General features: G+C 41.5%; 2 protein-coding genes, 1 non-coding gene and 1 pseudogene across 6 annotated transcripts in view; 1 reads left to right on the plus strand and 3 right to left on the minus strand.

Annotated features, from left to right (window-relative positions):
* The window catches only part of LOC107663435 (F-box/LRR-repeat protein 3-like), a 3,747-nt pseudogene extending 3,095 nt beyond the window's left edge, over nt 1–652 (minus strand).
* A 2,654-nt stretch (nt 653–3,306) lies between these two features.
* LOC107663443 (WW domain-binding protein 4) lies at nt 3,307–8,931 on the minus strand. 3 transcript variants are annotated; one of them, XM_016453681.1, is made up of 10 exons: nt 8,268–8,931; nt 8,031–8,103; nt 7,886–7,948; nt 6,753–6,879; nt 6,393–6,557; nt 6,255–6,322; nt 6,111–6,186; nt 5,006–5,217; nt 4,349–4,548; nt 3,307–3,695 (listed from the first exon to the last, which is right to left on the minus strand). In XM_016453681.1, exons 4-10 carry the CDS (start codon nt 6,835–6,837, stop codon nt 3,494–3,496), a joined length of 1,008 nt encoding a protein of 335 aa, XP_016309167.1. In that variant the 5' UTR covers nt 6,838–6,879; nt 7,886–7,948; nt 8,031–8,103; nt 8,268–8,931; the 3' UTR covers nt 3,307–3,493. The 3 variants fall into 3 exon arrangements, with proteins under 3 accessions (XP_016309167.1, XP_016309170.1, XP_016309168.1); XM_016453684.1 differs by lacking the exon at nt 8,031–8,103; XM_016453682.1 differs by lacking the exon at nt 8,268–8,931 and having other exon boundaries at nt 8,031–8,123.
* trnae-uuc (transfer RNA glutamic acid (anticodon UUC)) lies at nt 8,577–8,648 on the plus strand. Its single transcript has one exon. It is a non-coding gene; the product is annotated as a tRNA-Glu (tRNA).
* Nucleotides 8,932–10,225: 1,294 nt separating the features above from the next.
* LOC107663440 (SLAIN motif-containing protein 1-like) overlaps nt 10,226–13,600 on the minus strand; it is a 10,203-nt gene continuing 6,828 nt past the window's right edge. Inside the window, exons 5-8 of one of the 2 annotated variants that reach the window (XR_001631330.1) lie at nt 12,714–12,848; nt 12,383–12,635; nt 10,656–10,829; nt 10,321–10,381 (exon numbers count right to left, since the gene is read on the minus strand). Coding sequence is in view for 1 of the 2 variants with exons in the window: in XM_016453678.1 (XP_016309164.1) it covers nt 10,790–10,829; nt 12,383–12,635; nt 12,714–12,848 (428 nt within the window). In the remaining variant the exon portion in view is untranslated. Of the gene's footprint in view, nt 10,830–12,382; nt 12,636–12,713; nt 12,849–13,600 lie in introns of both variants that reach the window. The other variant, XM_016453678.1, reaches the window with a different exon arrangement.

Here is a 13,600-nt window from a genome sequence, read left to right on the forward strand (position 1 = left end):
TGTGTGTGTGTGTGTGTGAGAGAGAGAGAGAGTGTGTGTGTGAGTGTGAGTGTGAGAGAGAGAGAGACGGAGTGTGTGTGTGTGTGAGACGTACTTTAGGCAGCTCCATGAAGGAGGGTCGTGCGGTGGAGATCAGCCCGAGCGTCTTCAGAGAGCAGTTGACCAGCTGAGAGAGGATGTCACACGCCGCTTCTGCAGATTCAGTGCTGCTGTCCACCTGAACACACACACACGTCAGGAACACGCATCCCCTCAGACACCTTCTAGATCGCCCTGCAGTGACAGAGCGACAGTCTCACCTTGAAGCTGACGTACTGCAGGTGGTTGGAGTGGCGCTTGATGATCTGCTTGACGAGGTCCGGATGCGTGGCCTTCAGGTAGGAGCTGGCGGGCTGGTTGAACTCGAACTCGAAGCACCTCCAGAGCTCAGGCATGTGGAAGGTCTGGTTCCAGCCGCGGCACACCTGCGAGGCGAAGGCCCGGTCCAGCAGAGGCAGGTACTGGAAGATCTGCAGCAGGATCTCCTCGGGCAGCTGCCTCCAGTCCACCGCCCCGTCCTCAGAGTCGCCCTGCCGGAGCCGCTTACAGAGCTCAAGGGCCCCGGCCCGTCGCCCTCCTCCGCATTATCACCTCCCTCCTGGCCTCTTTTCATTCTGAAGACACACACATCAAGAGTGGCTGCCTTCAGAATGCAGTACTAGTTTACTACGCACTGCATGATGGGACAGTTTAACTGTTTATAGCATCTGCCACAGATATGACAAGTACCAACAAGTAAGCGAAAATTAAATAACTAACCTATATATAAATAAAAAAGCCTGCATACTAGAAACATAAGTATGCTACACTCTAGTCACATGACCTCATCATGATGTTTGTGAAAATATCAGATAAAGTAAATAATTATACTGAAATTGCATTGTGGGATACAGTCTCTCAGTCTTCAGTGCAATACTACACACTGCAGCAGTAGTGACTAACTGAGGTGTGTTATTGAGGACACAGCCCGAGTGAATGTTTACATGTCTGCAGGTGTTTTTCTCAACAGTCTTTTCTTTAACTCCCTGTGATTAAAGAGGATCTGCTGTGATCTTCTGAGATCATCTTGTTCATCTAACACATGATGATGAACAGCAACTGCCACGAACGCTCATGCGTGAATTAAATAAACATGGAAAGAAACGCGACAACGCCCCGCTTGACATCATCATCATCATCATCATCAATGAATCAAGCACCAGCTGTGTGAGAAAAACACTGAACAGACATTAATATTAAAGCAGCATTAATCTGCATATATTAAACACATGTCAAATATACCATCTTTGTTGTTTCCACATAAATGTGGAGGTTCAATGTGAAATTATGACAATATAAATATTATATTAATATGCAATTAATTACAAAAAAATCGCAACTAATTATAACTAGCTGTTTTATAATCAATTAACAGCACTAATACACAGCCGTTCAAACGTTTGGGATCAGTAAGATTTTTATTACTTTTTAAAGAAGTCTCTTCTCATCAAGGCTGCATTTATTTGATCAAATATACAGAATAAAACACTGAAAAATTGTGAAATATTATTACAATTTAAAATAACAGTGTTCTATGTGAATCTCTGTTAAACTGTAATGTATTTCTGTGATGCGCAGCTGTATTTTCAGCATCATTACTCCAGTCTTCAGTGTCACATGATCTTCAGAAATCATAATAATATGCTGATTTATTACCACAGGTTCCAAAAAGAAATATTAAGCCGCAAAAACTGTTTCCAGTATTGATAATAAATCAGCATATTAGAATGATTTCTGAAGATCATGTGACACTGATTATATATTTCAGTAATGATGCTGAAAATTCAGCTGCGCATCACAGAAATACATTACAGTTTAACAGAGATTCACACAGAAAACAACTGTTTTAAATTATAATAATATTTCACAATATTTGATCAAATAAATGCAGCCTCGATAAAAATCTTACTGACCCCCAACTCTTGAACGGAAGTGTATATAAACACACACACCTGGCCTTGTTTAACCAAACTAATTTGACAAATAACCGCTTAAGAGTGTATCTGTTCTTCACAGCGAGTCACGTGCTTTTCGTGGTCACGTGGATCTTGAGGCCTCAGAGCAGCGTGAACGTTCCGCTAAACATCTGAATAAAGTCGCAGAACGACGCGACGCGAGTAAATCACGACGGACGCGTCTGAAGCGGATCGTGTTTGTGTCCGTCCCGCGCTACTGTCGCCTGTTTTCTCTCGAAAAGCTCGCCGGTGTGGGTTCCGCGGTAACGGTACCTGTGTCGCAGCGCTGCTCGTGTGCTGATCGGTGATCGGTGTGCAACACTTCATCCGAGCGGCCCCGCCGAACACGATCATTGGCTCTCGGTTGATGCGGCGGATCCTCGCGCTCAGACCGGCGGCTGCAGTGAAGGTCGCTTCGAGTGTTTCCCGCGCGTCTCGTGACCCACTGACTCCGCGGAAAATGGCGATGTGTTGTGTTTAGAGCGAGCGGTGCATTCTGGGTAAAGTGGAGCGAGTGCAGTTCCGCGTGCTGCCAGCAGAGGGCACAGTGTACACGTGTAGTTCTCACACTCATTCGAACTCATCCGAGAGGTTCTGCAAACTCGGTGAGAACAGAAAGCATTGACTGAACCGAATGACATCCAGCCAATAAAACAACAGAGAAAACACACTGGCATGTTTCCTACATACTAGACATCAAATAAAGACTAACCTCATGAGTCAGCTGGCTGATTTATTTGTGCTGCTCATAATGTTTATATTTCTATGCCTTTTTATGGATGATACAATGGTATTTAATTTGGAGGCACAATGATCGAGCAGTTGAGATTTGCTTGTTACATTAAATCACTTCATGTGAGTACATGCACGCCAGTAGAAGCTGGCTATACATATAATAGCTGTCAGTTGAAGTTGTATTTTTTGTTTAATTTTGTGGCGATGATGATGATGAAATCTGTTTTGGTTTCTGATGTTGTGACAGACGTTGTTGTTGATGTGTGTGCTCACAGAAACATTCAGGACACACCGACATCATCATCATCATCATCATCACTCGCTCATTCAGTCTGAATTATGTTGATATGAGATTTAAGTAAAGCGGCCAAGAACATTTAAACCAGCATTACAGGACACCAAATACATGATGCAGTTTCACTGTGAACACGGTTTTAATGTAATCTGAGATGAGCAATGCAAGTCAGTTCATCTGTAAGATAGAAAGTGTTTAATTCAACTGTGGCTTTGATTCTTCATGTCAACATATTCTAAAACACACACGACACACTCGCTCACACCAGACGGATTAAACATCCGGAAACAAAACTGATCCCTGGAAATATTCACAAGAATGTATTTTAAAGCAGCTAAAGGCAGTTTAAACGTCATCTGCCAATAATATATAAAATACAAAAATTCTGAAGCAAGACTCGTCTCGGTCTTATCGTCCCGTGGAGAAACTTCTACTCGTCTGTTTCTCTCTGCCGGAGGCTCCTGGACTTGCCGTTCTCAGTCTTCCTCTTCTTGAACGTGGCTCCGGCGCTGCTCTCGGCCCCCAGCGACGTGATGGTGCGCTCCCTGAATCTGGCCCTGGGCTCCGGAGGGACGTCGGCTGGAGTCTGAGCGACGCTTTCCACCTGCGGCAGCTGCAGATCCACCTTCTCGCTGCGGAGCAGAACACAAACAATCGTCAGGAGCTGAACACACTGACACGACACGGCACTAAACGTGTTCATTATAAAACTGACAACAATGTCCTTAAAAGTCAAATGTTAAAAAAAGAAACATAAGTAGCAACACATCTTCCACATTGGAAGAAATGTTTTATCACAAAAGAACAAAATGTAGGGCGGGGCTTGGTTCTATGCACTGGTTGGTGATTGGATGTTGAGATGTGGGTGTGGCTCTGAAAACCGGGGCGGATCTGAATGCGAGTTTGCATTGGATTGTAAGAAGGGGGCGGAGTTAAACCAGACTTAATGATTAGAAGACGTGTCGTTTCACTGGAAGAGCCAGTTTTGACATTTTGATTAAAAATTAGGAGGTAAAAAAGAAATTAAACAGATGAATCATTCACAATAAAGCCAATAACATGCATATGATGTGATATGATGAATTTACATTTCATGCCGGACTTAAAATGTATTTATTCATATTTTAATCATTTATTAATATTACCATGAATAGCTTTAGAAAAACTCATCAGGCTTGTTGTCAACAATCTGGTTTCTGTTCAGTAACTGGTGTCATGAACACACTGCAGCGATCGGAGCAGCTTCTGATGAATTAAATAACTGATAACAGCACTTGTGCCTTACTATGGATCCTCCTGCGGCTGGATCTGTTCCCAGGCTCCGTATGGATTGGTCTTTCTGGGTCTCTTCACAGGCGTCTCGTCCTTCTTCACTGTGTCAGTCACGGCAGAATCTTCACGTTTCTCCTCACCGCTTCCGCCATCATCTGAGCTTCTCTCTCCTCCATCATCCGCTGACGTTTGGACCAGTTCTTCTTTTCTTTTCTGTGTGGAGATCAAACACACAGACGTGTCATTCTGTGCGTGTTTATTATGTCTTACGGTGAGTGTTTATGATGTCATTCTGTGCGTGTTTATGACGTCATATGGTGAGTGTTTATGATGTCATACGGTGAGTGTTTGTCATACGGTGAGTGTTTGTCATACGGTGCGGTGAGTGTTTATGATGTCATACGGTGAGTGTTTATGATGTCATACGGTGAGTGTTTATGATGTCATACGGTGAGTGTTTATGATGTCATACGGTGAGTGTTTATGATGTCATACGGAGTTTATGATGCCATACGGTGAGTGTTTATGATGCCATACGGTGAGTGTTTGTCATACGGTGAGTGTTCATGATATCATACGGTGAGTGTTTGTCATACGGTGTTTATGATGTCATACGGTGAGTGTTTATGATGTCATACGGTGAGTGTGAATGTGCCCGACAGCATCTCACCCTGAAACTGGTCTTCAAGAGGCTGGTTTGTTTGGTTTCGTCTGGTTCTGGAGTGTCTTTAGGAGGGTCAGATGTGTCTTCAGCTCCAGACACAGACTCAGGCTGAGGAGGAGGCAAATCTTCTGCTGCTCGCGTCTCCTCACGAGGAGATTCAACACCAGGAGGAGCAACATCCTCTGAATTTAAATCATCTGGTTTCTCCCAGCTGGACTCTGCTCAGGATGAGACAAACAGCTTAGGAAAGTAAAGCCTGACATATGAAATAATAGTCAGGAAAATGTAAAGATTTGGAGATGGAACTGAATATTGAGCACTTACAAATAAAAGTTTTTTATTTTATGTATCATGCTTGATCCATCAGGCTCATATAGTCTGATATAGTGAGAATATGGAGGAAAAAACAGATCAATTTCATTCAGAGACTCAAACTGAGCAAAAATATGTAATTTACTGCAGCTGCTGCTATTTATATGTTTGTAATGTAAATCAGTGAGATCTTTCTTACAGTACAGCAGATACTGACATAAAATGCTATAAATATCAGTCGTCGCTCTATATCTGCAGTAATCTGTCTCAGTAAGATGAGATTGAAATGATCCAAACATAATACAATGCTGATTAAAAGATGAAGAAATAAAGGCTCCTCAGAAGATGTGAGATGTTCTGGAGGCTTGTGAAGATCATTCCTCCGCTGAGGAACAGTGAAAGTAAAGCTTCTGGAAACAAACGCTCCTCAAAAGATCCTGAGGATCAGATTTGAGACTCTAAAACATGATTGATGGAGAATCAAGTAAAGCTGAGCTGCTTCAGTCCAGTAAGTGTTCATCTGGAGATATTACTGCAGTTATTCTGACCTTTACTTGATCAAAATCAGTCAAGATTTGACACGAGAAGCTCCAGTAGAAGCTGGATGTTTCTACAATTACACTAAAAAAGCTATGACTGGATAAAACACTCTAAACTCTCAATCAGACGACAGAAGACATGGAGGAGATTGCGTGTGAAACAGGTTTAACAGCAGAGTTTGATCATTTACAGTTTACAGGGTTATATTGTCTAATGCATACTATGATGTGAAGCTGAATGTGTTCAGATGTTTTCTCACCGCCCCTCTCAGTGTTGTAGTAGTACATGTATCCATCAGGACTCACGGCCTCCATCCACGCACCGCCTGACGGATCCTGTCACACATAAACATGACATTAGATCTGAACACGTGAACCTCAGACTCACAGACAGACGGTTTTACCTGCGCTTGTCCTGCGGCTGATGACGAGCTCTCGTCCACAAACCCGTCTGGTTTCTCCCATTGAGACTCTGAGATCAAACACAGTCAGTGATGATGGACTCGGACGGACACGCGTGTGCGTCTCAAACATCAGCTCACCTCCAGTGACGGTATTGTAGTAATACAGCAGGCTGTTGTTTGTGGTTCCTCTCAGCCAGACGTCCGGCCGGCCGCCGCCGCTGCTCTCAGACGGGACGCTCGCTTTGAGTTTCTTGGGTTTTTTCTGCTTTTTAACAGGAGCTTCTGACGGAGCCACACTCTCACCTGTAGAGACATGAGAACTGTGAGGAGCAGCTTGATCTCACACTCACACTCTCACACTCTCACACACACGCACGCACTCACGCCTACACACTCACACACACACTCACTCACTCACACTCACTCATACACCTACACACACACACTCACACACACATACACATTTTCTCACACACACCTACACTCACACACACAGACCTGACGACTGAGCTGCGAGTCTCTTCAGATCCTCCTCATACGCCTTCAGAGCCGCTTCCTCCATCGCTGCGAACTCCTTCGACATCTTCTGCTCCTGCTTGGCCTTCGCCACACTTTTCTTCTTAATCTGTCATGAACATTGACGGGGTCACATGAGCACTGCCGGCCAATCAGAGAGCATCTCACTCTTATCTTCACACACACGCAGCTCTATGACAGCAGCAGCAGCCAACATGCAGTTTACTTCAGATCACACCCACTGCATCTGACAACACGCAGACACCGCATCCCATAATGCACAGCACTGTAGTGTGAATGAATGAGCAGGAGCTCAAATCAATCTGTCTGAACGTCTCCTTGAAATGGCGAGAAAGGCTTTTTGCATAAAATTGAAATCAAAAATGCAAAACAATGATATCTCTGAGATGATGACTTATGAAATGAAACATAATGAGGTCATGTGACACTGGCTCTGTTCAGGATGCAATGCACGCCCAATAATGTGAAATACATTTTTCTGCTTTATTGTCACATGAACTCATCATATTGCGTGTGAGTGGAATCCAGTAATTATTCTACAAATGAAGTTATTTTTTAAATTGTCAGGCTGATTAAAGTCGCCATGAAACTGAGATTGCGATTTTCTTGTGACGTCTCAGAGTGAAGCAACTTCTTTATTCATTACAAGAGCAGATGCATTTTTACAAAATAATGATGTGCACAGATGAATAAATTATACAGATTCTCTTGTTAGGTTTCATATTTTGCATTAAAGATATGAAACATTAGAAACATAATAAACACTCCAATATTCCATAAGAAATAAGAATAGTCAATTCTGGTGACTTTAAACAAAATTAATTCCCATTGGAAGCAGAAGGTCTAGTGCACTGCATTATGGGATGGCAGTGCTGCACATTTTGCCAAATGTAGAAGATCATCAGTGTATTTCACGCATAAATGTGCACAGTGAGTACAGTAACACACAACAGAAACAGAGAGAACAGACACTGTGCGTTATTTAAGAGTCACACAACATCCGCTAGACTGCAGTGCGCACTGTGTAGTATGCAGCATGCAGTATGCACTAAACTAGTGTTGCATTCTGATCACAGCAGATCTTCTTGCTTTACCTCTGAAATTTTGGCCGCGACATTTTCTTTGTGATTCTTCCCTCTCTCGTGGAACTCGATGCTCTGCGAGAAAAGCAGGAGAAAAAACTCTGTTTATGAACACAAAACACATCAAGCGCTGCAATGCGTGTCTGCACTCGCTCACGGGCTTATTATCCGCGATCCAGCATTTGCAGTACTTTCAGAACTTCCTCGGCTGTGATTTCCAGTAATCAGCCCTTGATCACACACACACACACACACACACACACACACACACACACACACACACACACACACACACACACACAACGAGACTCTATTACATGTACACTGTGAATAACCGCGCGTGAATTACAGCTCGAATGCACGAGTTCTGATTAAAATGCTTGTGATTACTTACATGCTGAAGGATGAAATCTTCAAATCCCTTAAATGTACCTAAATGTTTTACGTTACTGGCGTCTACATGCTCACTGATGAGTGCTCACTGCTGGCACTGCTAGGGGACGTCACTCACGGCGCGACAAACCTCGATGCAGGATCGGAAATGCTCAACTAAAACAAGACTGAAAAATACAGTAGTGAATGATTGCTCAATAATTATAGACAACATTAAAACTATAGAATGATGTCTCGCACTCACACGGTCAGGTTCCTGGTGTATCTGGTGTCACTATAAGACGCCATCAGGCCACTCATTCAGCAGCGCTCCCATATGGTCTAGCGGTTAGGATTCCTGGTTTTCACCCAGGCGGCCAGGGTTCGACTCCCGGTATGGGAAGGTATGGTTTTCGAAATTTATCAACATAATTGAAGATTGCCTAACTCAGATTGTAAATTACTCGGCTTCATCGTTAATCATGTTATTATTATAGATGTACACACGAGAACCACAGGAATAGAAACAAACAGAAATAACTCTCATAAATGCTGTTAGAGATTTATATCGAGTCCAGAAGATTCACTTTAATAAGATTAAATCTTATTAAAACATGAGGTGATCGTCAGTCCTACTTCAGTTGTGTTAAATAATATATCATAAAGGCCCAAATCCTGAGTGAGCTCAAATAGATGTTTTAAATTTGGGCTAAAAACTGTCTCGCACTGAAGAGAAATAGAGTGAATCTACAGAGAAAACATCAGTAAAGAGACTCATCAGGACAGAAATTACTACTCATTAAGACCCTGAGTGAATCCAGTCAACCAGCAGCACATGGGTTGATTAGCAGAGTTATTAAGTTAACTAAAACTAAAATTAAAACCGTAAAAAATAATATTACTTGAAATATAATAAACTGAAATAAAATATTTAAAAATGTTATTTCAGCTACAGTAGATGAAAACAAAAACTATTAAAAATGACAAAAACACATGAAATGTGTTGAAATCAAACGAAAACAAATTAAAAACTGAATCAAAATATTAATAAAAACTATAATAGTATCAAAATCAAACTAACTGATTAGTAGTGGTCAGTAGTCTAGACTATACAGTGATGGAAAGAGTTACTTTTAAAAGTAATGCGTTACAATATTACGTTACTCCCTAAAAAAGTAACTAATTGCATTACCTAGTTACTTTTTATGTAAAGTAATGCGTTACTTTACTTTTGTGTTACTTTTTCTCATCTGGGCTGGGCTTGCTTGTTTGTTTTGAATATAAAAAGTTTTATTTTTGGCAAAAGTAAAAGCCCTTTCACAGCAAAAGTGAAACGAATGAGCCTCAGGCTGAAGGAAATGTAAATGCACGTCTGTACTGTAGAGGGCGCCGCTCAAACTAACCTTCAGCTTTCAGTTCAACACTGTTAAAAAAAGAAAACAAACACAAATGTTATATTTATCTAAAGTCATTTTTGCTTATTAGTATGGTTGAATCAGATCACTGAAGGTCAGCAGCAAAGATAGTGGTTAATAAAATGGGATTAAATACATAAAGGATATTTGTGTTATTTAACATATTGCAGGTTTGCATCATATTCTGAGATTAGTAAATGCATGTTGACATTTAGTCTAGAACTACAGTAACATCATGTACACACACACACACACACACACACACACACACCCACACATCATCATGTTCACACAGCACACACAACGCCTCCTGATTCCTCTCAACATGAGGACAGGAGAGCTGTAAATGAAAAAGTAATGCATTACTTCACTAGTTACTTGAACAAAGTGATCTGATTACATGATGTGCGTTACCCCAACACTGAGACTATACGAGTAAAGCAGTCTGATGTTTGGATTCCCAGAACAGAAATAAAGCTATCAGCAGCACACAATCATAAAAAACAAACAAAACTTTATTTGGACTTTAAATACGGACACACCCATTAAAATATCAGTCACAGAAATATTTAAGAAGAAAACTGTGGCGCATTTACAGAAACAATGTGCAAACATGAAGAACGCTTTTAAATATATTTTACATAATAAATAAAAAAAAACAAGATGAGAAGATAACTTTCAAATAAATACAGTGCTACACCTGTGGCCTTTAAAAATCATCCTGCAACGATAAAATAAACATTAACAGTGAAAGTGCAACATCAAATTAATACAACAGGAACAATTATAATCAAAACATTAATACGTTTACAAATGGTGCAATAATTGGTCCATACAGATCAGTGATTAAGAGTGTGAGAAGTTATTAAAAAGCACTATTAATCATATAAACATATTCACATTAAAGTCTTTCATACCTGTGAATAGTTAAAAACCTGTTGAAATTTGGTTAAAACTTTTGAAATCATATTCCAACTTCAAGCAATCGTACAAACCATTTCAAGTTGTTGAGTTCCAGCCCGACTGGTTTAGCAGCATGTGTGTGTCTGCATAGAGCTGCGTCTGCTCTGGAGGAGAGGAGGCCCGGCAGATGCTCCTCAAGAACACCTGCAGGACACTCCGAGCCGCGTCAGAAACACCCGTCACGCAGGGCGCTGAGCGGCGCCACACTGCACAGACACAGAGACAGCAATCAAACAATCATATCTGATCAGAAAGAAGCATTACACCGTGTCTATACAGATATATAGACATACAGAACTCATTATAATCAGTGATGGTCTACACGACAGAAAACTGCTGCTGCGTTCTATTTATGACGTGTTGACACAAATTTCAAATGATTTTCAACGGTTGCTTTGTCGCGTCCGGTGTCTACACACGGTGTTACACAGTAACAGACATGATACAGTTACAGCTGCAACACTTTACACTAACGTTCCATTTCTTCACATTGTTGCGTTTTTTTGTCACTTTGACCTGGAGAGGATTTTCCCTTTCCTGAAAACGCTAGTTAATGTTTTCACACCGGACTAAAACTGACTGGCTTTGTTCACACAGGTTCTTACAACTTATTTCAAATCTTTTTTATTAGCATTTTCAATGACGGTATAGAAGGATACATCATAAAAAAGCAGTAAACCACAGAAAACTGTCCATATTAATCCAACCACCCAAATAACTCCTCAAAATAACTCAAATTTTGAAAAAAATAAAAATAAAAATAATAATAAAGAAAAATAAAATATAAATAAGTAAACGAGTAATTTAATAAAATAATAATAATAATAAACTTTAAATTCCTTCTGAAGACAGTATTTTAATAGTTGAAAGTTATGGATCGTTACCAGTTGGAGGTAAACAAGGTTATAACAACTTGCGATCATTTTTGTACTTTTTGGGATTTTTCCCCACCTTGTTAGATTAAACAGTTTATATCATCACCAAATACTGGATTCACTCTTTTTGTCAACTTGTTTTCGTTCGGTTAGCACAGGATGTGTTTTTTGGAACTGATTGACTGTTGATCAGTTTTTGAGCATAAAAGCATTATTTGTGGATAATTTTGCTAATATTCACTCATAAACTGAGGTTTGAGCTCAGATCAATGAGAACTACGATCACTCAGCCCCAAAAAGAAACACAAAACCTCTGCTAATTGAGAGAAAATCAGTTCATAAAAGGATTGAATGCAATATTTGGTGATAAGATGGAATAAATTAGAGTTATCATGAACGAACAATGAAAAATACTTCTAAAGCATTTATTAATTTTAATGTTAATTTCCACATTTACTAAACATTATTGAAATCAAAAGTTGCATATGTTAATGTTATTTAATGGACCTGAGCTGACATGAACTAACAATGAACAGCAGTATGTTTATTAACTAACATCAACAAGATGAATAAATACTGTAACAAACGCACTGCTCATTGTTAGTTAATGCACTGATGTGAACTAATGGGGCATTTGGTCATTTGGTTGTAATCAGTTTACGGTTGTCGAGCTTCATTATAACAGCACACAGTAATCTGGTTTTCATGCCAGCGGCTGCTTTACACGCTCAATCTGCTGGTTTTAGGTCAGCAGATCTAAATTCTTCACCATCTACCACTAATTTTAGGTTTTAATCCAAATGAGTTTGGAGTTTGATACTAAAGCAGCTTTGAGGATTTGAAGCGGCTGGAGCTGGTCCCGGCGCTGGATCTGATGCGTTCACCTGCGCAGGGGTGCGGTGAGTTTGCTGCGAGGGCTGGAGCCGCTGGTGATGAAGGACGCGGGCCGCGGGAGACCGCTGCGAGACGGAATCTGAGACGCGGCTGCTTTAGGGATCCCGCTGACCGACAGACTCTGTAAACTGACGGAGGAGCTCTTGATGGTGGGACTGACGTACGCGGTGGCTTTGAGCGGCTGACAGGACGAGAAGCTCCCGAGGCTCTGCACGCGGTTCTGCAGCTGCGCCGGAGCAGGAACTGCAGAGAGAGACAGACACACTCCATCAGATGGACACAGTCACGCTGCTGCAGCGGTGTGATGCGCGGGAGACGTACTGCAGCTCTGGAGATGCGTCAGAGTCAGAGCACCACACGACTCAAAGCTCTGGCTGCTCTTCACGGACGCCGGCCGCAGCGCTGGACTCAGAGCCGCAGACAGCAGCAGGTTCGGCATACTCCTCCTCAGCTTATCTGAAGAAACAGCACTTCCTGTCAGATCAGCCAATCACATGCATGAGAGATAAACATGAGCCGCAAACATTAATAAAACATGTTCACATTAGATTAAACCCCAATTACATCTGATGTGCTTTAAGAGGATTGAGAGACAACTGTGTGTGTGTGAGTGTGAGTGTGAAACCTGTAGTAAAGTCTGTAAAGAGATGGACCAACGAAACAGAGCAGGCATTACAAACCTGTTTCGACTGCACTGATTGGAGTGTTTTTGAAGCTGCCACCAACGATCTGGACGAGCTTACGGAATCTGTAACATCATATATCAGTTTCTGTGAAGACATGTGCATCCCTACCAGGACTCATTTAACATTCAATAATGATAAGCCATGGTTTACAGCAAAACTTCCTCATCTTCGTCAGGCCAAAGAGGACGCCTACAAAAGGGGGGACAGAGTCTTGTACAATCAGGCCAGAAACTCTCTGTGTGACTGTGTCTGTAATCCTTTGGCCATCAACTGCGGAAATCAGTTGAAAATGAGAGTAAGTTGATAATCTTGAATGTTTTATTAAGGAATATGTGATGCATCTAATAATCGTTTGTACTGATGTGTCCGGATGGGCTGATGGGTAAAACTGATGTTCAGATGTGAATGTCCCTCCTGTCCTGAGTGAATCTCTAAGCGTCTTAATATATAACACACACACACACACACACTCACACTCACACACACACTCACACTCACACTCACACTCACACTCTCACACAC

This window comes from Sinocyclocheilus anshuiensis, unplaced genomic scaffold (assembly GCF_001515605.1).
Source record: "Sinocyclocheilus anshuiensis isolate Anshui unplaced genomic scaffold, SAMN03320099.WGS_v1.1 scaffold2051, whole genome shotgun sequence".
NCBI classification, from domain to species: domain Eukaryota; kingdom Metazoa; phylum Chordata; class Actinopteri; order Cypriniformes; family Cyprinidae; genus Sinocyclocheilus; species Sinocyclocheilus anshuiensis.

Excerpts from the sequence above, each read along its gene's own strand:
- LOC107663443 (XM_016453684.1), bottom strand. The coding sequence starts at position 6,837 with ATGTCGAAGGAGTTCGCAGCGATGGAGGAAGCGGCTCTGAAGGCGTAT. Across the intron at positions 6,323-6,392 it reads CTACAATACCGTCACTGGAG|AGTCTCAATGGGAGAAACCA; the intron begins GTGAGCTGATGT and ends GTTTGATCTCAG. Across the intron at positions 6,187-6,254 it reads CAGCCGCAGGACAAGCGCAG|GATCCGTCAGGCGGTGCGTG; the intron begins GTAAAACCGTCT and ends TATGTGTGACAG.